The sequence below is a fragment of the Plectrocnemia conspersa genome, unplaced genomic scaffold, assembly GCF_051122295.1.
Source record: "Plectrocnemia conspersa isolate PC_06_02 unplaced genomic scaffold, ASM5112229v1 ptg000004l, whole genome shotgun sequence".
NCBI classification, from domain to species: domain Eukaryota; kingdom Metazoa; phylum Arthropoda; class Insecta; order Trichoptera; family Polycentropodidae; genus Plectrocnemia; species Plectrocnemia conspersa.
In genome coordinates this window covers 11,951,864-11,973,899 of record NW_028277168.1, presented here as the reverse complement: position 1 = coordinate 11,973,899, position 22,036 = coordinate 11,951,864, and the positions used below count along the sequence as shown (strand labels likewise).

Below are 22,036 nucleotides of genomic sequence, written 5' to 3'. Positions count from 1 at the left end.
CCCGATTATTAGGTAAAATTTAACAACAAAATGTTAACTTAACAAAAAAATAATTCGCATTGACATCTCGTGGTTCTCTATAAATCTCGAAGATTTATCGCGATTTACAGTTAACTTTTTCTTTTATATTTCAATATAATATATTGAGCTTTTATTTTAACGCTTATTTATTAAAAAATACTGTTATTACTTAGATTGACCTGTTGTACTTTTAAATGTGTTTTAGGTCATAGTCATACTATAAATATCTTTATAATTGTTAGCTAGCAGTCATTAAAGATGATTGTTAGATATAAATATTATAATATACATATTTGCATAGTTTTAACTATAAGAGCCTAAACGGTTATATGATATATGTATTTTAATTGTATAGGTATTATTTATATACGTTAAGTCATCACATTCATTGCCATAAACATTTTGCATAATCGTTCGCCAGTGCTTATGAAGCTTTATGTATGAAAAAATATTACTTTTAAAATCTACAATATTGCTTAGGTTAGCCTAGCTAAGAATAAATTCTTCAATGGATAATATAATTAAATTTAATATGGTTTTATTTACTTAAATTATATATAACACTAAAACTGAGTGGAAAGTCTAGTAAATGTAAAAGCCCCTAGAAGCATAGTATACGAGCAGTAACGCACGCCCTTATCTCTCACTCACTCTCGTCGCTTAACCCTCGAGTGAGCGAAAGGGAATGTATCTTACCATATACGCCTGTGGCACATTATCCGGGGGCGCAGACCCTTGGCGACGCGTCATATTGGGCTGCGGTAGATGACGTGACTTCATCCTGAATAGTGCCTCACTCCGCGAATCTCTGAAAGTTGCAGTTCAGGAGAATGTCTCTTCTCAAAAAAATCAAATGTCGAACAGTGACGCACTTCGCCGCTGAAAAGTCATAAATTGGGGGCCTGAGACATAGACACTACAAAAATGCGACGACTTAATTTCACTGTCATGAGACGTGGCTCAAAATCATTGATATGCGCCTGTCGGAGAGATGGATTTCTTTGGAGTTTGATTCGCCAATCCAAAGCGTGCTTTTCAAAGTGCTTCCAAGAAACGTCGTTATCTGATTTGATGAACAGTCGACGCAAATTATTGTATTATTTTCACATATATAATATATAGACATATATGAACGACATAATAGTAAAATGTCCGGTATTTTGACTGCAAGCGTTTATTTTTTAGTAGTTAAAGATTATTCAAATGACAATTTCGAACCTATAAAATTAAATAGCCACGCGTTTTGACAAAAGGCCTAATAACATAAGTAAATATTCAATATCACAATTGCGTAACTGAACATACACCGTAATGACCAGAAAAAACTACCATTTTGTGCGTGAAGGATACAATAGACAATGCGTCTTTCCTGCGAAAAAACCGCTGTATATGTATAGTCAATCCAATAAGTCAACGCTCATCATCGTTGTGTTGTACGCATGTATGCACACATATACAGTTTTCCGCGAATTTGTCTACACCTATATGGGAACGTTACCAATACTAAAGCAGCGCTGGCTTATGAGTATTAAAAGAAAGAATTAAAAATTATAATGTGTCGGGCTCAAACACGTTTGCGATGCTATTTTTCTTTGTTTGTTTGAATATATCTTAAACTTGTATTAAATATTCGCATGTTTTAGATGTCGCTGCGCTTATATTAATTATTTAAATGTATCTCAAAATTTCCGCTAGGTATTATAACATGTCCCTGCAATATTTGTTTGTGTATTTTTTTGGGGTTTTATAACATAAGTTTAAATGCAAACAGTATCAAACAATTTATTTTAAATATGAATATAAATAAACTAAATAAGTAAGAAAGTAATATTTTACATTTTCCTCAACAAATTAAATTAAAAAGGAAAAAATAATTGAACGTGTAATTTCACATGGTCACCCTATTATATTTCTCACCAATAGTGTGTTGAGAGCGTCCACATCTTGATTCGATTGTATGTGTTTCACTTATTCGAACATGCAAGCGATGCAATTGGCCAACCAATTGCTGCATCTGTGATTCACGAGAGACGACTTGAATCAAGAGTATAAAAGATCTGACACTTTGCCACACTGGTAGACGATCAAGCAATTCGAGGCGAGACTGAGAACAATAACAACAAAAAACACAAAAGTAAATGAAACAATAAACTGTTACCAGATTTTTCTGGCGTCTATTTTTGGCTGCAAAGTCACACCCTTTCGGCCTCAAAATCGAAAAGCTTTCCACAGTTTTTTTTGTCGATTCGCCGTTTTTCCGTTCATCTCGGGATTTTAATTTCTGATGCAAAATCGTGGTTCTACTTTAAGTGTTTAACGAAAATGTTTCTGTATTGAAGACGGGATAAATCCAACGTTCCTTGTAGTCATTGCTTCCCTGATGATTCGCAGCGAGACCAGGCTCTTTGTTTTTTGTATAATACGTATCAGACTCTAGCGTGTATAATGGCGTAATGATTGATTCGACATCCTTAATTTGAGGACGTTCTCATTCCATGGAATGTCAAATTTCCGATAAACTGCTCAGCGGAGATTTTTGGCAGTGACCCTTTATTGTTCGGAAATATTAATATAGAAACCGTTTCTCACACCAAAGATTTTTAGACACAAATTTATTTATTTCAACGCATCGATTAAGGGTGATCCCGACACATATGATTAATTAATAAATTTATTAATTAAGCGCTCCCTCCGTCACTTGATTTTATTTTATAAATCAATAAACTTACTATATGATATATGAATACATTTCGTTTTAGGAAAACTAGGTTATCTAGCGACTGATCTTTTAGTTATATTTAACAACGCGACGGTTATTAAAAACTACCAAGCGTTCTTCACGCAATGCAAATCTATAAATTATGAGGTTTTAATATACTTGATCACCTCGACGTTGTTATATAAAATTGGTTTTTCCGCGTCAGGAGTATTTCGAAACGTCTATAAGTACGTATAAAATAATAGCGTGCTACGTGATAAAATATATAATCTAATCCAAGAAAACACGTTTTTAACATACACAAGAAAGGCAAAATCTCCTATGTATATACATGTATTAATGCATGAATTTGTGACTTCGTTTAATAGTTAAAAATACACATGTTGATTTGACGTTCGATTATTGTTCGACTCATCAGCTTTCGAAAAGCAAAATATCACCGTTCATATACTCAATGATACATTATTGATGTATATGAATCTTTCCTTATAAATATAAATCTTAAATTTATTATCAGTATTGTATAAGTAAAATACTTATTCCAATACTTTTATAAGTGATAAGAATGATTTTATTAATTGTATTTAAAATTAAATTAATTAAAATGTAAATATATTTATATTTTTTTATGTATAGCCATTTTTTCTCGATAAGATAATTAATTATAACATAACCGATAATAGCGCACGTGTAACCGCCTAATGTTCTGGTAATGGTCAGTCTGTCTGCTCGTTTAAATACATTTTCTTCTATTTTTACCGTTCATATCACGTGTATAACCTTTGCACGGGGCATATCATACAAAGCACGTTACTGATCTTACTCACCGAATTATTGCTTGAGATCTTTCGAACTTTGGCCCACGGATTTCCCCGTTCGCCTTGCGAAAATCCACTAACCACATCGAATCCTTACCACTTTGCTTATTAAACAAAAATAAAGCAACTTTTAACTTTTTTTTTAATAAGTTTAAATATTGTGCATTCGCAAATTTAACAATTTGCGATCGCATGTGTCCCTTCTTATCGGTTATATAAGTTCAATATTGCGATATCTAATCGCATCGCAAATAGATGTGTTGTAAATATATCTATTGGAAAAAAAACGTTATATAATTATTGTCCCTCGAAGGACTTTTGTATAATTCCATTTTAATGATTTACTAGAATGCGATCGTTTATATAAATTAAAGCCGGTGTGATTAATCTGATTTCATCGATCGTTGCGTCTTGATGAAGTTATAATTATTTATATAAAACCGCAAAGTAATGCTAATTATTAACTAGCACACACAATCGTTTTTCGCAATGTCTTAATTATCGATTCATGTTTAAAATTGATTAAAAAGCCATTCACTCCCTTCATATGCATCTTGATTCATTCTTTGACACAAATACGCCCAGAACGTCCCCACTTTTATCTAAAATTATTTTTTCATTCGGAATGCCACACTGCTTGAAATAGCTATCCACTTGTTATAGAATCTCCTCTGTCCTGTAGATTCCTCGTGCCATCAGTGTGTTGCAAAAATAGCGTTAAAATGATTAACGTTCGATCATAAATCAAACTCGGTAACATAAACACGTGATACTGTGTTATATAACAGCAATCATATTTTCAATGTCAAGCCTTGTAGTTGCTTATTACATACTTAAAGTATGAAATTATTATAAATGACAGAAACAAGAAAAAGCTCAAAAATGAACATAAATATAAATTGCCACACAGTTGCAATAGAAAATTTTCTCGCCTCACGGCTATGTCGCTATTTATTTTATTATTTTTGCGGCCATAATAAAACATGTTCAACGCATCTAATTATCAATGTTTAATGACATAACATAAAATACGGCATACCCGTAGCTTATTTATCAGTTTTAATATTTATAAAATCACTCTAAATATTTTATGTCAATAATTAAATTCAAAATAATGTGAAATAACCAACACAAACTTTAGAAAACGTCTATATAGATCAGTAATGATTATACTCAATAGTGATTGATGTTTTGACTTCTCATCTTTAGAAGTAGCAATCATTTTATTCGCGTGCGCAGGGACGTCATTTTCGGGGAGGGGGGGGGGGTATTTGCCCCCTCTTGAAATGTCCAGAAAAATGCATGTCATTTAATGAAATTCACCGAATCGAAATATTAAATAAACGACCTCTGACTGCGCGTGCGACATCGACTCCTACGGGAAGGTCGTATTACTAGAGCTTCGAAAGACCAGCGAAACACTTATATAGACTCTGATCTTAATAAAATCGAAATATTAAAAAAGCCCCCTCTTGACTTACTTGATTCTAAACCAGAAATTCTCGGGTTATCCTTCAAATAAAATAATAAGAAACAGTCTCGAATATGTCATTTTAGTGAAATCATATCGGAATACATTTTCACCGATATATATATATTTTTAACAGTGAAAATATAATTCATCTGGCAGATGCTAGTAAAATTATATGATTTCAACTTTTCCGTATATTTATGATATATAAATGTATTTTTCAATGAAGTTCTATTTTCACTAGTGAAGTCCAAATACATTTTCACCAGTAGATAGTTATAATATCGAAAATATATTTTAATTAATAGGCGCTGGTGAAATTATATGCTGGTCTAAAATAAAATGTCTGAAACTCAATTTGCTGTTCAAACAACAAAACTAACCTACACAAATTAAATAAGCCCAACTTGCCTAATGAAAGTTATTAAACCAATTATAATCTTAGAATGCTCATTAGGTCTCAACTCTCTGTAAAATATAAGCAGAAGAATAAGACAGACGTCGCATATCACATATTGCTCCATAGTTAGTCTGTACTTCGATTTTAAACATATGATCAACCTTACCGATATTACTACGGTTTTCTGATATAAGAGCATTGGTCAAAGTATATTTAAACTGAATTTTGGTCAATAGGAGAGCGCAAAAACAATTATTTCTTCTCAGAAGTCAAAAATTCATGACAAAAGCAATAAAATCGTGTGTACTAGAGCTTCGAAAGACCAGCGAATCTTTACATATTTAACAATAATAGACACATACACGGATGCCATAAGCACAATAGATTAACTAAAAATATCCCAAATACACCAGACTAACTTTTTCATCAAGGTAAATAGATTCATTTTATATTTGTACACTACTGAAATAGAAAATCTTGAATATAGTGTATTAATATAAAATATAATCACTAATTAACTAATACAGCTGAATCAATAAAATAATTTTAGCTGCCATTTTTTGCAGTAAAAACGTCTAAATACAAATTATCAAAATATTAGTAAAACATTCATTAGTGAGTAATAATAATATTATTTTTTAAAAAAAGCATGGTTTAAATGTACTTTTTCATAAATAAACATAATTTTTCATTAAAGTTCAACTTTTAACTTTTTAGTTATTTTACTCATAAATTGATATTTTATTTTAAAAAAACATTCATGTTAAATTGGCCGCGCAATGAGAATACTAATGTAAAAAAATGAATATGTAGACGGCTTTTAAAAATTATAAATTACAACCTTTATCATTTTAAAATATTATTTATGCATACGTGTACGTATACGTGTTTTTAATCAGCTCGCAGATCCGCGGTAGGCGTGAATAAGTTGACAACTCGAGATGCGTTAAATTTGAAATGATTATTTTTCGCACTCTAGGCTTTGATAAATATTTATATCGTTGGATGGTATAATTTTATAAATTTTGTATCATCTAAATTCTAAAGATCGTTTAATAATGAATGATTTTATTGATTATAAAACCATGAGAAAAGCAATAAATGTGTTGTCGCAAGGACTCGCTAAAAGCTTTTAAACTAACTGCTTTATTAGTGCCATTATACTATAAAAACGATTTTTTTATTTGTTGGCGTTATACATTACAAACAATTGCGTATCTAAGCGGACATCCATTGAATGGAATCCATTAAAGTATTTAAAATAAAACAAGGATTACCTGAACAAAGTTAAAAAGTCGGTGCATAGTGCGATGGAATGCGTTGCGTCTAAATATAATATGTATATAATAAACAAAAACAAATAGTCTGTTTCCGCCCCGAATCATCGCATATATAAATGTGAATACGGCAGTTACTTTTATATACATGGTTATTTTATCGTTGAGCTATGAACTAGTAATCTGCAAATGCATGCGCTAATAACTATATTGTCGACTTGGTTAGGACATCCTTTAAGTTATATTACTTTCTACATGCATAGCTTATTGTTTTTTTAATATAGTTCGGTTTTTCCTTATTTGATTATATTCTATGCCAATTAAGCTTATCGACTGGATTTAAGCAATTTATTTTTTCAACTCGCTTTATCTAATTTCAAGTATTACGATTGCCATCTAAGAAGTGTGTAACAATTCGACAAAGATAATATACTAGTTGTGTTATAATTTATACACACACGCGACGTTGACAATGTGTATTAAATACACGCAAATAAAACAATAATGAATCATTTATTTACTCATTCTGCTGGTCACGCGGTTATCTTGTTGCTATACTGAAACAATATTGAGGAATTAGATTTAACACTTTCATCGTGAAGGAAATGTGATTGTCAAGTATGTATGTGCCATATTGTCTGTTCTTTTCGTTGTGAGGTGCAAGACGATTATTCATAATTCGATCAATTGTTCGTCGCTCGAGTTCGACGGCCTTGCATTCAGGCGACTGTACCATATATGTTTTTTATTATCATTATTTATTTAGATGATGTCTTCAGAATATAGAAATACATGTATAAGAATGCATAAAAAATGCATGAGACATAATAGATAATGCTTCGTTTAAAAATAACGATTAAATCGAATCGAGTAAGGGTTAAATTTGAACTAGTGGTTAAATTCATTATAACAAAAACTATATTATCTTATCATTATTGCATAAATTATTAACGGTATTTGTTATTACTGATTATTTGATTTTATAACAAAAATAAAACAAATATGTAACGTGAAACTAACATTGTTTTCAATAGGTACCAACCGTAGAATTAATATTTATTTTTATAGCACACTATCTCCCCCCAAAAACATTCAATCAAAATATACAGTAAATTTGGAACTAAAAAATGGACAATTCGGAAATTTTTGTTCAAGAAGGACAACATTTTTTGAAGAGGACATCTGGTCACTTTACTTTTATGGACATTTGCATCGATCATATTATCTTATGCCCTTTTGAATCACATACAATTAGCGCATATATTTTTATATGACATTAGACCGTTAAGTGTTATAATCTGTAACATTGAATTATTAATACTTCGGTTAAAATTGTAACAGTTGCTTTAATACCATGAACCAATGTGTCAATATCAAATGACTTGAGTAATTCAGTCAGTATTTGTGTGGTTTTAATGACGCACGTAATTATCTATAATTTAATACACAAATGAATATATTTAAATGTATATAAAAAAAACTAAATCTGATCGAGTAAACCGAAACGCAGCTTTAATCCTTGTAATTCGTGTAAAATAAAAAAGTTTAAATACTATTTTTCTTATTAAAATACAATGTTACAGTGTATGTATTTTACCAGTGAAAATATATTTTCCCTGGCATTTCAGTGAAATCATATCGCAATACATTTTCACCGGTAGATTTATATTTCTACTTGTAAAAATATAATTTATCTGACAGGTGCTAGTGAAACTAGGTATATGCTGCTCTAAATTAAGTGGCGTAGCTATGGTTTGTGCCGCCTTAACTTTGTTCCCCCCCTCCCCATATAATTATCTAATAAAAAATCTGATACATATTATTTGCATATAAAAAATGTGCAAAACAGTTTCCAAATTTGATAAAATATGATAATGGTTATCGTATATTTAATTATTTTAGAACGTGCTCGAATCGATCAAACAATGGGAAATATCTGGTATAACTTTGAGAACCACAATTCACGAACAGTCCTTCCATTGCGAAAATGCTACCCCCAAGCAAGTGCCGCCCGGGGTGGTCCGCCCCCTTTAGCTACGTTACTATCTAAACTTTCATTTGGAAAAAAAAGCGACGTAAATGGTTCTCTTCAACTGACTGTTACAAACGCCACTTAATAGATTCTATACGCGACCAGTGAATTTCGTTTCAAAAAATAGTTGTGGGCGTCACACTTGTTAAGGTCAAAATAAAAATATAATTTCACTGAAAAATATACATTTACTATAACAGTTGCAAACCCACACCTAACCTAAACGAATTAACCAAGGATAGGTTTGGGTTTGAACAGCAAATGGACGTTTCGTAACTGTCAAATTGTGTATTGAAGATCGAATTTAAGCGACTGTTTTTCTCTTCGTCCTAATTAATTCGGTGTAGCTCTGCATGATGCGGTTTTAGCTGAACTCTCGTTTCTTCTAATTGGGAAGCGAAGTAGTAGTTCTGATTGAAGTGTCATTATGGCGGTAAATGGAAATGGAAGAAGTTCAACTTTTCTTCCAGTTCTCGATCATCTGACAAATGTCAATGATTTGGGGCGGAACCATACTTGTTTTTGTCTAATTCATATCTTATTAAACACGTGTAATGTGTTATCTGGGGATGCTGTACTTGGTACATTTTTGGCACAGTTACGCACCGATGCTCTCTTTTGTTCAAGAAATGTCCACGATTTATGCAAATGCTTTAAAAATATTCCACTTGGATACGAATAAAATTTGTTTACAAGAAAAAAACTTTCGCAACGATTATGTATGGTCCCAAAATAATATTATTTCATAAATATATATTTATATTTGAGATTGATTCTAAAAGTAAAATTAAATTACACATAATAGTTATGAATACTATTTCTGATCTCCCGGAGAGATCATTATGTTACACTAATAACACTATATTTATTTTTTGGTATGTTACATTTATATTTGGCACGCTGTCCAATGACACACCTTCTTTTGTGACGCAAAACTTTCCACATGTTTATTTTGGTTTTTAGACAAACACATAACCGTCGCCAATGTTTAAGAATAGTTACAGAATTTAATTTTTTTTTTTAATTTTTAGATGCGGATATGCAACTGGTGGGCAACGGGGGTAACTCCGGCTCCGGCGGAATGGCCGGGGCCGGATCCGGGGTGAACACCGGAGGACAACACTGTGCCATATGTGGAGATAGGGCCACTGGAAAGCATTACGGCGCCGCTTCATGTGACGGCTGCAAAGGCTTCTTCAGGCGATCCGTTCGGAAAAATCATCTCTATACATGCAGGTGCGTCAATTAACTGAGAACGTATTATATTGCAAAGTATTTACGCTGAACTGCCGTGTCAAGGTGTCAAAAGCTAGTAATTGCAGCTCTTATTGTACGGGTTGCAGGTTCAGCCGTAATTGTGTCGTCGACAAGGACAAGAGAAACCAGTGTCGTTATTGCAGACTCAGAAAATGCTTTAAAGCCGGCATGAAAAAAGAAGGTTTGTCATAATATTATGAATATATTTATATATGTATATAATTATTTAAACTATGTTTTTCGGTGTGTTTAGCTGTTCAAAATGAACGAGATCGGATAAGTTGTAGACGGCCTAGTTACGAAGAGCCCGCTCAAGGAAATGGGTTGTCAGTTGTGTCGCTTTTAAATGCCGATATGCTATCCAGAAAAGTTGTTGACGCTTTAGAAGTAAGTTGCTATGATGTGTACTCAAACTGATTTTTAAAAATCAGACATATTTCACATTTTCTTTTTAAAAAATCGTTCAAAAAATATGATTGTTCTTTATTTTTTCCATAATTTCTTAGATTGTCATCTATTCTGGTCTAAGTCTAGTAACGCTAGTCTCATTTTCAGACAGATAATAAGCCAAAATTAAATTTCAAATGAGAACCATTTAAAAATTATATTCTATGATTTCTTTATAAATATTTAATTACTAACAAATAGTAATATTTGTTTTTTTATAAATGTATATTCAAATTGAGCGCCTTTAATTGACAATTAAAACTTTTAATTCTTATGCATTATATTTAGTATAATGTTTTCACCTACATATGTTATTTTGTTTTATTTCATATTCTTTGTTAAAAAAATTACACATGCATAGAAACAAGATTACTTATATGAGGTTAAAGCCATATAATCTTTATCACACCTCATTTAATAGTATCCACATAATTGAGATATATTAGCACTCATCCATCTATGCATTGTGATAATCGCATAAAATTCATTACCAGTGATATTTTTAGTATAATAATATAATGATACTTACTGTTACAATGAATGACCTTTTTTCCTGAATAACTCAATCACAATATAAATTAACAGTTAATGATTATCAAGCAGATGGGATCATCTGACTGCGATCTCGCCGGTAAACAACTAGCTGATATTAACGACGTCTGCAATTCAATGAAGCAGCAATTACTTATACTTGTCGAATGGGCCAAATACATACCAGCATTTACCGAGCTCGAGTTGGACGATCAGGTATATTTTTTTATATGGACTTGTCGCTTTTGAAACACAATTTTCTGACAAATTAAATTCCAGGTGGCACTACTGAGAGCTCACGCCGGAGAGCATTTATTATTAGGCTTAGCTCGTCGTTCGATGCATTTAAAAGACGTCCTATTATTGGGAAACAACTGTATAATCACTAAACACAATGCAGGTGAATACGCATTTCAACTTCTGTCTATCCGATACTTTTTTTTATTAACAACTTTTTTTGTTTTTATGCTATGAAAATTATGGTCGATAGTGTCAATATTAATTAGAAAAATGTGGTTTTTGAAAGGATTGTATTTTAAAATTGCTTGGCTGATTCAAAAACAAAGCTTTACTAATGCACTATATATAATATACTATGAATTGAAATTACTGGTATTTTTTCTGTAAATACAAATAAGATTAATATAAATCGATGCTTTAATATAATCATTTTCTTATGTATGATACTTGTAGTGTAATTTGGAGACTTTTTATAACAGTAATAAATTACACTATATTTTAATTATTGATTATAATTTAGTATGATACATATTTAATTTATTTAAAATTGATTTTTGTATCCTGTATTCTAATTGAGATATTTTAAATTTTTTAGGTACTATCAGTGCTATAATTTTATTTTTGATAGAATATCTGCTTTTTTGTAAGAGAAAATAAACAAAATATTAACTCTGTATATAGTTAAAAATTATTTTTTTAATATTTTATTAAAGCAAAAGTGGAGAAACAATCAAAAACAAAATTGACTATCTTAAAAATCAGACGTTTCAATCAAAAATTAATTTTAATAATCGAGCTATCATGTCTTTGTGGTAAAATATTGTATAACCGTGCTATTAAAAAGAGTCTCCATTTCATTTTTTTTTACTAAGAAAACAGGATCAATAATTTATTATTTCTGTGAATTTATAAATTAGAACACCATTAATTAAAAAAATAAAACTAACATATATTTAAGAATTTATCAGTATTTACCAATACTCGATTTTTATATTTTATAATAATCTAATCAATGCACAGTCTATTAAAAAAACTATTTCGTGTTTATTATTCTTATTATTATTTTATTCTTCAACATTCAGGGTTATCAGTAGTTATTTTATAAATGTAAAAATAAGTGCTTTCAATTAATAGTTTTAGTCAATTTTGCTAGAAATAGTTATGCATGAAACACATATTATTAATTTTTATGTGACTCGCCCACTGGCTGAAACGAAGTGTAGCCATTGTTCGTTATACTGAATTCGGTGTACATATATAAAGCAGAACAAAGTAACTTTTGAAAATCACAGTTCAAATTGACACAGACGACCATTAGTTTAATTTTTATCGATAAAATGAGCATTACTTATGTAAATCAATTAATTACAACTTACTTATTATAATGTATCGTATTAAGTAATGCTTATTTGTGAATGGAATAGTTTTTTATGAACATTTTATTAAAAATGTGTGATGTTTTAATGTATTTAACTTCTTATCATATCTTCAAAAGAACGCTATTCTAAAAAAAACTACACACATTTTCAACTGGGGCAATATATAAAATTGCTTTCATCGATCATGTTTTATAAATTCATATTTTACTATCTCGGCGGTGTTGATTGTCAACAACAACAAAATCTATACATAAATGTCATGCTTTTAATCTTTCAGTTTTTTTTTATTTTCAATAAAATCTGTGGTTATGGATTTTAAGAGTGTTTTTTACAATAATGATTTTTTTAATTGCAAAAATGCATCTCGCTTGGCATCCTCGCAACTCCATGATGTGTCATAATATGCTTATGGTTCTTGGACGATTGGTATTGTTGAATAATATTTTTTCTTTTACTCAAACGTGACTTTGAAGCAAATTTAAATATACACCAAACCCAGATTTGAAATGTTTGTTATGATTTGGTTGGCGACACGCAGTGTCCATGTGTGTTCCAGCAGACTCAAGGGTTGCTCCTGATTTAGATATAAGCTTGGTCGGATCGCGGATCATGGACGAACTCGTCAAGCCGATGACAGAAGTACAGATTGACGACACGGAGTTCGCTTGTTTGAAAGCCATCGTATTCTTTGACCCGAGTGAGTATCGCTTCCACCGTTACGATAGGTGTGTGAATGTATTGTGTTAACGTTAACAATATTTTCAGACGCTAAGGGCTTATCTCAGCCGCAGCGCATCAAACAATTGAGGTATCAAATACAAATTAATCTCGAGGATTACATCAGCGATAGACAGTACGATCAGCGCGGACGATTTGGAGAGATTTTGTTGACGTTGCCAGCACTTCAAAGCATCACTTGGCAGATGATTGAGCAGATACAGTTCGCCAAATTATTCGGCGTTGCACACATTGATAATTTATTGCAAGAAATGCTGCTTGGAGGTAAAATATATTTTATGCTTATTATAAGATACCTTATGTATTATTGTATATTCACGTAGAATTCACTTCTATATCAAGATTATATTACATTAAAATCAGATACTATTGTGGCATCAAGGATTGCCTTCTATTGACTGATTAAAGTTTATTCCACTTTTAGATTGTAGCATTTGAAAGAGAACATTCTTAATAAACAACTGATAATTCTTTCACGACTCTTAAATACCTATATTTTATACTCTACTCTTTTAACTGTAAATTATTGTATTGATTTTTATTATGTAATCAAGAATTGTTTGCAATACTTTGTAGAATTTATTTAAAATACTCACTATTAGTTTCATATAGTATAGAAAACTAATAAAACGAGATTAATGTTATTTAAAATATTATAAAAATATAAGCAATTAGTTTCTCTAAACTTTTCTTAAAATGTAATCTGCCTTATTGATAATGATGCGTGAGAATATTATTGTCGTATTTCATAAAATCTACTAAAAAATAAGATTGTCATCAATACATGTTATTTTGTAATTTAAAAATAGATTTTAGTCAATTATATATTGTGTTGATCCAAGTATCTCTACTATTGCATTATTAGAGAGATCTGTATTCATCTCTTCGTCGTTATCCATCCTATTAGATCTTCTTCGACTTGATTCTGGCCTAATAAATAAACAATTTTCTGCATTATATCTCTGTACAATTAGCAGAGAAAACACATGCTGAATATGAGTACCTCAGATAAACTAATGTTATGGAACAGTAAGGATGCTCCGTGAATAATATGACTGTATGATTCTGTAGTTCTAGTGACTGATTGATTTATTCATTTAATTATTCCATATTTATTGTTAATACGTTACACATGTATATAATGATAATTTGACTGATATGTTATATGTGTATGTAATGTGTTATGGTGACAACATCCAGAGTCCGATACAATACTATATACAGTAGACCCCCCAAAAACATGATAAATTGCGGACGTGCTATTTGAATGCCCGTTACTTTATGTGTGGGCAACCCAAAAGGAGAATATATCACCAAACGCGCCTGATTCGTATGTACCTACTGCAAAAAATTGTATGTGTATTTTCTAGCCCCCCAACTACAAGCACCCAAATAGCACGTCACCAATTTACAGTGTCATTGGAGCTCTGCTCTTATTATTATTGACAAACCTATACCGCCCTATGTACTTATACTAATTGGTACCGCCCCTCAGGGCGACCGACCATTCACAGGGCAAAAATGATGATCATACATTAAACGATATTTTTGTGCACTGAATATTAAAAATTAGTTTCATTTTGAATAACACGCATTTTATTTATTTACAGGAGCAACTGCAGATTCGAGCAGTTCGTCAAATGGAGTCGAAAACACGAGTTCTACTAATGCTCAGGTTGTTAATAATACGAACAGCGGAGATCAGTCTTCGTCACCGTTGAACATGTATCCAGCACACTCTTCGCCGCAATCAGCAGGCTCAATCAATTCTCCACCCCCGACTTATCTTCCGCCGTCGCCGACATTACCACTATCGTTAGTCGGTTTGCCAGATTCGTATAATATGATGTCGTTCAAGCAAGAACCGGAGTCAACTTTCTAATTTTATATATTCGTTCTATTAATAACCGTGGTTTTCATACGAGAATTGCTTTATTACAATATATATGTATTTAAAAAATGTTAAAGTTTTTGAATGATATATTATAATATATTTTTTTATAAAGTTACGTAGTTGGTAAAGATTATTATAGTTTTAATAAATGTACATATTTTATATAAGGCCAGTACGTCTATTATATTTTATACAACGTTTTACATGCATTTGCATGGTACGATTGACAATATTCTAAAGACTATATGAACGTTTCATAAAATAATTTTATTATATGTAATCTAGTTTTAGGATATTTTATCCATTCATCTGCAATATTCTCGTGCCTTTATTTTTGAATAAGTTAAGATAAAGATTTTATGATATTCAGTAAATATATTGTTAATAATGCCTTAAAAGAAAGATAAGGTTATTACATATTATTGATATTTATTATATGTTAAAAACCATATTGAACCAATATTTTTACATATTCACGTTAACGATTAAGTGTGCGTTTTTAAATGGCTATTGAGCAACTTCAAGAATCCATTTTTATTGTAAATCATATTGATACGCCTTTTCATATGTGATACTCTATATTTAACTGAGATAATTATAAAAAATCAGCATATTATAATATATGTTAAATTTAAAAAATATATATTTTTAAACAAAGTATAAATTTACTTTGGAATGGTTATAAACAATATAAGAAATTTCTTCTACATTAACTCTTGACTTGTGGATGAACAGGGTCACGTAAAAAACATTTTTTGTATCGATGTTCCTTTTCAATGTAAGGTGGCACATTTAAAAGTACCCTAGATTTAGAAACATCGTTCGCAAGCAATAATTTTGTATTTTTATATTATGTTAATAAATGTATGCACGGTATGGGATACTTTTAAGTGCACCACTCTAAACAAGCATAAACAAAGTTAGTCAAATTTATAAATAGACAGGGTTTGTAAATTTAAATATTTTTCTATGTATTAGCCCTGTGTTATATATTTTAATAATTAAGCAAAAATATGTTGATTTTAATTGTTGTTTATGTTGAAGTTTAAATTGAATGGCTGGAAGTGGCAACATGTTGTGCACTCATTGAAGTTTTTAATGGTTACCACTATAATATAAGCTTGTGCTATAAAATATAATTTTTGCTCACCATATTTGTATATATATATATAAGTTAAATCTGTACGTGAGAAACTGATTAAAAGCATTGAAAGTTCTAAAAATATTCAATTGTGACCATCTTTTGACATTAGACCATTACATTCTCAAGTATGGATATGTTTTATGTGAAACAAATATATAAGATGTTACCCAGTTATTATGATAGTTTTCGCTTTTATTGTTAAGATTTTATGTAATTTTACTGCTTCCCACGCCGGAAAAACTCGACCTTATGTAGTGTATTTTAGTTGTATTATGATTACACCATTCCAATTTAAATTATTGCATTCATACTAATTGCACACATTTAATTTTAAGAATGTTAAGTTTTTTTATGTGACTGATCGTATATGTCGCGACATTGCTCAAATGTATAGCAAATTATTTTTTCAATAATAAAGTTTCATTTTATTTCAATCTGTTGTTTTTTAAATATATATATATATATATTTATATAAAGACCTCAAGGCAAGAATATGTTAACTAGAATCATTATTTCAAGTTAAGGGTGCATAAAAAAATGTTATATATCTATAAAAAAATAAAACACATTTTATATTACAAACTATTTATTTAAATAAAATTAAAGATTGCGTCATACATGTCACTACTTTCACACATCATAAACTAATACACTCTTTTCATCGTAGCACTAAACTCAATTCTTAGCCTTCTCTTTAATCTCCTCTTCAACTTCTATAGGAACTTCTCTTTCGTTGCTCACCTCCGGAACAGTCTTATTCAGCGCTGTGATTGTTAATATGCCGTCTTTGCTCAAACTGGAGACCACATCTTCAGCTTCACAGCCCATCGGCAAGTTAAAGGTCTTAACAAAATGTCGCATTATGGTGCCCTTCTCTTCACTTTCTTCCTCATGCTTCCCTTCAATTATTATATTTTCATCCACGGTCTTCACGGTAATCTCCTTGGGAGCAAAATTCTTCACGTCCAATTTAATGGTGAAATTATTCTTGCTGTTGTTTTGCTCCGAGACATACCACGGATCTTTCCATTCAACTTGCATCATCGGCTGATTGATGGGGAACGAAGACGAAGCGAAGATGTTCTCCATTTGCCTCATCATTCGTAGGTGTTGCTCCATCCACGAAGGACGCAAGGAACGGAAGACCATAGGAATCAACGACATTTTCTCAACACAACACAGTCAAATACACAGAACGACGTCTCGATTTGAAGTACGCGCTACAGATAAAAGCTCGTAGTATATATACTTTCATCCCCACCACTTTCGCGTAGAAGATGCGAGATATTGCGCCACACTTCCAGAAATGTCCGACTGTTTTTATAATTAAAAGATGATTTCGTTCGCAAAGTATTACATCATAAACATAAGACTATTACTTTATGTATTATATATATAGCTACGATTTATAATTCAAGTTACATTGTAAACTAGTATATTCTATATGATTCTCGATGAAGATGCTACGAGAAAAATCTAGTAAATGGTTCAAAGCTCGGCTAAATATATAAAAAAATTACTTTGTGAGATATAAGTATTAAACCAAATCATTGATAATTACACAAAAAATAATAATAAAATACACTAAAGTATAAAGTAAGGTTTATTTTTAAAATTTTGATTGTTAATTTAACTAAAAGTGATGATAATAGATGGCTCCAAAGAAAACGCTCATAGATGAATCACGATATTTACTCTGAATTTCATCCTCGTTTGAAAACAAATATTATGTAAGAAACCCGTGTCTTGTTGACAAAATCTTCACTGAATAACTGTTTACTATACAGAGACGTCATTTCACCTTTTTCAGAGGGGGACAAAACTCGGCCAGTAAATGGTCGTTTTTTAAATATTTCAATTCGATTAAAATTCATAGTATCTTATTAAATGACATGAATTTCCTGACCAAGTTCAAGGTTTGAAATTCACGTCAAAAGCAATAAAATCGTGCCGTTGCCGTCGCAGTGGAAGCGTTCAGTTATGTAGCGTTCATATTAATTAATTTTTTTAACAATATTACGGATTACAAGAAACTTATTCAAGAATTTTGTTTTTCAGTAATAAAGAAATTTCTAGAAACTTTGATATTTAAGTAAAGTATAATAATAATTAACATTTTAGTAATGTATCGAAAAATAAGTTTTTCGATTTAAAGAAAAACCTGCATTTTACTACAATATAATTCCAATGAGAATATTCTCCATATGATTATTATTCGAGGACTTAAGAGAATTTTAATATAGCATGCTAATTTATTTTAGAATCTCGTAGAAACTTCTAGAATCTTTGGAAGTAAAGTATAAAAATTATCTATTAAAAAATATTTTTTCACCAAGAGCTACATTTTTTTCAATTTTTAATCAAGAAAACTATAGTTTACTACAATATATTTATTTCAAATATATTCTATGATAATTTTGAGAACGTTGGTCAATTTTATCATTTTTAGAAGCTAGTGAGACTAATCTTAAGTAGCGATTAATATTTTAACAATGTCACAACTAAGAATTCTCAAAAAAAATATTCTTGTGGGTTGTATTAATTTTAATTTAAGCTTTTAAGACATCTGTATATAGCTTCATAGCATTTTATAACATACTAGAATATTTTCAGAATCCCATGGAATATTCTGGAATCTTTTTGAACAACATTTATATTAACCCAGACATTACTTACTTATATATAAAAAATAATAATAAACAATTTTTTGCTTGTATTTCCTACATGCATCGACGCACGTATTCACATCCCGTATCAAAATACAATAGTTGTATATATGTATACATGCAGGTAGTCGTAGCTCACAGCTGTTCGAAAGATCGAAACTTTTCAAACCTTTTAGAATTATGAAAATATATTTTATTGTGAAGTAGACTAGTAAATTTTAAAATTTCTCGCTGCGCATTTAAATATTTAGTCGCCTTTTCCAATAAAGTTATTTTCGTTAAAATAAATATATTAACAAGAATAACTTTGAACTTTAACTTAGAAGACTTTTACTTTAACTTAAAAGATCGAATTCAATTACTAATTGAATTCGTTCCTTTTAATTTTATATATTTTAAGTGTTCTCTTAGTTGCTCTATATATTTGATGTTTTAATGATAAAATAATCAACATATGTACGAATACATTTTGAGAAAGATATGTACGAAATCATCCGACTGCGTGTTGATACGACGCAGTCGAGTCCCCTAACGAATTATTTTGAAATGGTGCACAGAGGTTAATATTGCATATCTGACACAAAAATCGATATTTAAAAAACCGTTTCAAACTCCACGCTAGTATCAATAAAAAAAATACTTAAATATGTATGGGGTACCAAAAGTGAAAGCAATTTTGCACTGTATGAGCTGATCCTAAATTGTATTGAATTAAAATTATTAATAGCTAGTGCAGAATAGAGATTTTGTTCACTTAACTGAATAGCAAAGGAGAAGGAAACCGATTTATATGACTTTTTGAAGAAAAAATTATACATATTAAGGAGAACGGATTATTGTTCACATGGCAACTGGTCGCATGGCAACAGTTCACACAAATACTGCTCACATGGAACATCACACACGGTTTAATGCCTTGTCAAACAGAAAGGTACGTCTTTTTGAGGAAAGTTATTTAATTGCGTACACATTATTGAGACATTCATGAGGGGGCTGATAACTGTTTCAAATTTTAAATACATAAAAAAATATGTATTTAATATTTTGTATCTATTTGTTGAAAATATTTTGTATCAATTTGTTTATGTTCTTATATCAATCAATTATTTTTTTCCTTTGTCCTGTCAATTTTAATAATTAATTACATAAAAAAACATGATTTTTTACTTTAATAACAATTAGTAGTAGGTTACAAGTAGGATTAAATTAATTCATAATTTAATTAACAATAAATAAGATGTTTATATAGATATATTTTAATATCAGCTATTTGAGATATTTTGGATTTAATATATTATACATATCTATAGATATGATTTTTTTATAAATTATTTTATTATGATTTATAATTAAATGGTCAGAATTTAAATTAAATTTTGGTCAGAATAAAAATCAATTTTCAATCAGAATTTTATTAGAAAAATAGTCAGAATAAAAATAATAAACGGTCAGAATAAAAATAATAAACGGTCAAAATAAAAATAACACATGGTCATAATATAGTAACTTGCTGCCATAGTCACATATATTACACAGGAAACTTAAAGTTAACCTATTTTATTATCTAATTCCAATTGTGGTACTCACATTTGCGTCTTCGCTTTTTGAACAGTTAGTCATAGATTAGATGATGTTGGACAATGTCCAAGATAGACCGAAATGAGAACAAATCAATACAATATCATTAATAAAAAGGTTAGGTTGTTTGGCTCTACAGTGAAAGTCGGCGCGAGCGGTAGCGAGACGCCTCCCTTCTCCTATATAAATTTGTGATTATTAATAAATAAAATCCATGTTATAAAATGAATTTTGTTTTATTTTAGAATATTACACTTTGATTATCATTCGCCGTAGTGGTGGTCGTAGCGAAGGTCTAATAGTTGGCGTTGACAAGAGCTGTTGATTCAGCGTTGGCGCGTCAGAACTGACAAGATGTAAACGACAGACGCCGTCGAACAGTTGTACCAATCTTAAACGATAACACTATTGCCAAGTGAAAAAATCGAATCTGACCATGTGTGAACATAAATCTTACCATTTAATATTAATTCTGACCGATCCGATTTCAATTCTTACCAATTAATATAAATTATGACAATCTAATATTTATTCTGACCATTTAATATAAATTCTGTCCCATGCAATATAAATTCTGATCAAAACCATGTTAAAATTCTGACCGGAAAAATACGAGCCTTTTATTATGTATTATATTTTTAATTAATTTATTATATCTTTACATTATGTCTTTCAGGTTGCAATGGAAGATTTAAAATAAATAAATGTATGGTTGAAATAAAGAAATGTAATACATAAAAAAGTGAAATTCATCATATATTATTTGCTGACTGAGATTGATTTTTTGTATATTTTTTGCGATGCTTGGTTCCCTGATTTAAAAGTCATTGCACGCTACTGTTTGTTACATAGTTTGTGCAATGTAAATTAAAAAAATCAAAATGTGGACGAATAGTAAAACAAATATTGCAAAAATGAATAGTTAAAAACAGGAATTCTGATATTTTAATACTGTTAATAACCGCATTAGAAACACATACAGAAACTGTCCAAAGAAATTCACATTAATTTATAATCGTGTTTAATTCATATTCTGCAAAAAAATATATACATTTTTAATTTTAACAATAAAAAATATTAGTTTTGTTAAGAAAATCTTCTTCATCTAATAAATAAAGTTAAACAATTAATTTACATAAATAGGCCGTATTTGTAAAAATATAATTATGGCTCTCGAAAATTTTTGAAATCGTTGTGCTGCTACATTTGGCTCTTTTGGTCCATGAGTTTGCTAACCCCCGACCTAGTAGACTTGCCCCAATTAAATATTACATATTTGAGAAATATTTTGTCAGAAATTTCACATAGACCACTGTGCGGTGTGCACGCATAACCGTCACACACCTGATTCTGAGGGTCACGGTCACAAAACTGGTAAATGTTTGTGTACAACAAAACGACAGTTTGAGAAGTAGTGTAAAGTG

General features: G+C 30.3%; 2 protein-coding genes and 1 long non-coding RNA gene across 15 annotated transcripts in view; 1 reads left to right on the top strand and 2 right to left on the bottom strand.

Annotated features, from left to right (window-relative positions):
• Nucleotides 1-16,802, top strand: part of Hnf4 (Hepatocyte nuclear factor 4) — a 53,857-nt gene extending 37,055 nt beyond the window's left edge. For 2 of the 13 annotated variants that reach the window (XM_088184921.1, XM_088184923.1), the window contains exons 2-9: nucleotides 9,770-9,974; nucleotides 10,082-10,176; nucleotides 10,249-10,382; nucleotides 11,046-11,189; nucleotides 11,253-11,373; nucleotides 13,131-13,289; nucleotides 13,358-13,594; nucleotides 14,941-16,802. In XM_088184921.1, coding sequence (XP_088041047.1) covers nucleotides 9,770-9,974; nucleotides 10,082-10,176; nucleotides 10,249-10,382; nucleotides 11,046-11,189; nucleotides 11,253-11,373; nucleotides 13,131-13,289; nucleotides 13,358-13,594; nucleotides 14,941-15,212 — 1,367 coding nt within the window. In that variant the 3' untranslated portion in view covers nucleotides 15,213-16,802. Of the gene's footprint in view, nucleotides 1-9,769; nucleotides 9,975-10,081; nucleotides 10,177-10,248; nucleotides 10,383-11,027; nucleotides 11,190-11,252; nucleotides 11,374-13,130; nucleotides 13,290-13,357; nucleotides 13,595-14,940 lie in introns of all 13 variants that reach the window. The other 11 variants (XM_088184919.1, XM_088184925.1, XM_088184914.1 and 8 more) reach the window with 8 other exon arrangements.
• Nucleotides 4,327-9,770, bottom strand: LOC148235938 (uncharacterized). The gene is made up of 2 exons (XR_015809412.1): nucleotides 9,225-9,770; nucleotides 4,327-8,957 (listed from the first exon to the last, which is right to left on the bottom strand). It is a non-coding gene; the product is annotated as an uncharacterized LOC148235938 (long non-coding RNA).
• Nucleotides 16,803-16,936: 134 nt separating the features above from the next.
• On the bottom strand, nucleotides 16,937-17,581 carry LOC148235936 (protein lethal(2)essential for life-like). Its single transcript, XM_088184926.1, has one exon. It carries the CDS (start codon nucleotides 17,530-17,532, stop codon nucleotides 17,044-17,046), a length of 489 nt encoding a protein of 162 aa, XP_088041052.1. The 5' UTR covers nucleotides 17,533-17,581; the 3' UTR covers nucleotides 16,937-17,043.
• Between the last annotated feature and the right edge of the window lie 4,455 nt (nucleotides 17,582-22,036).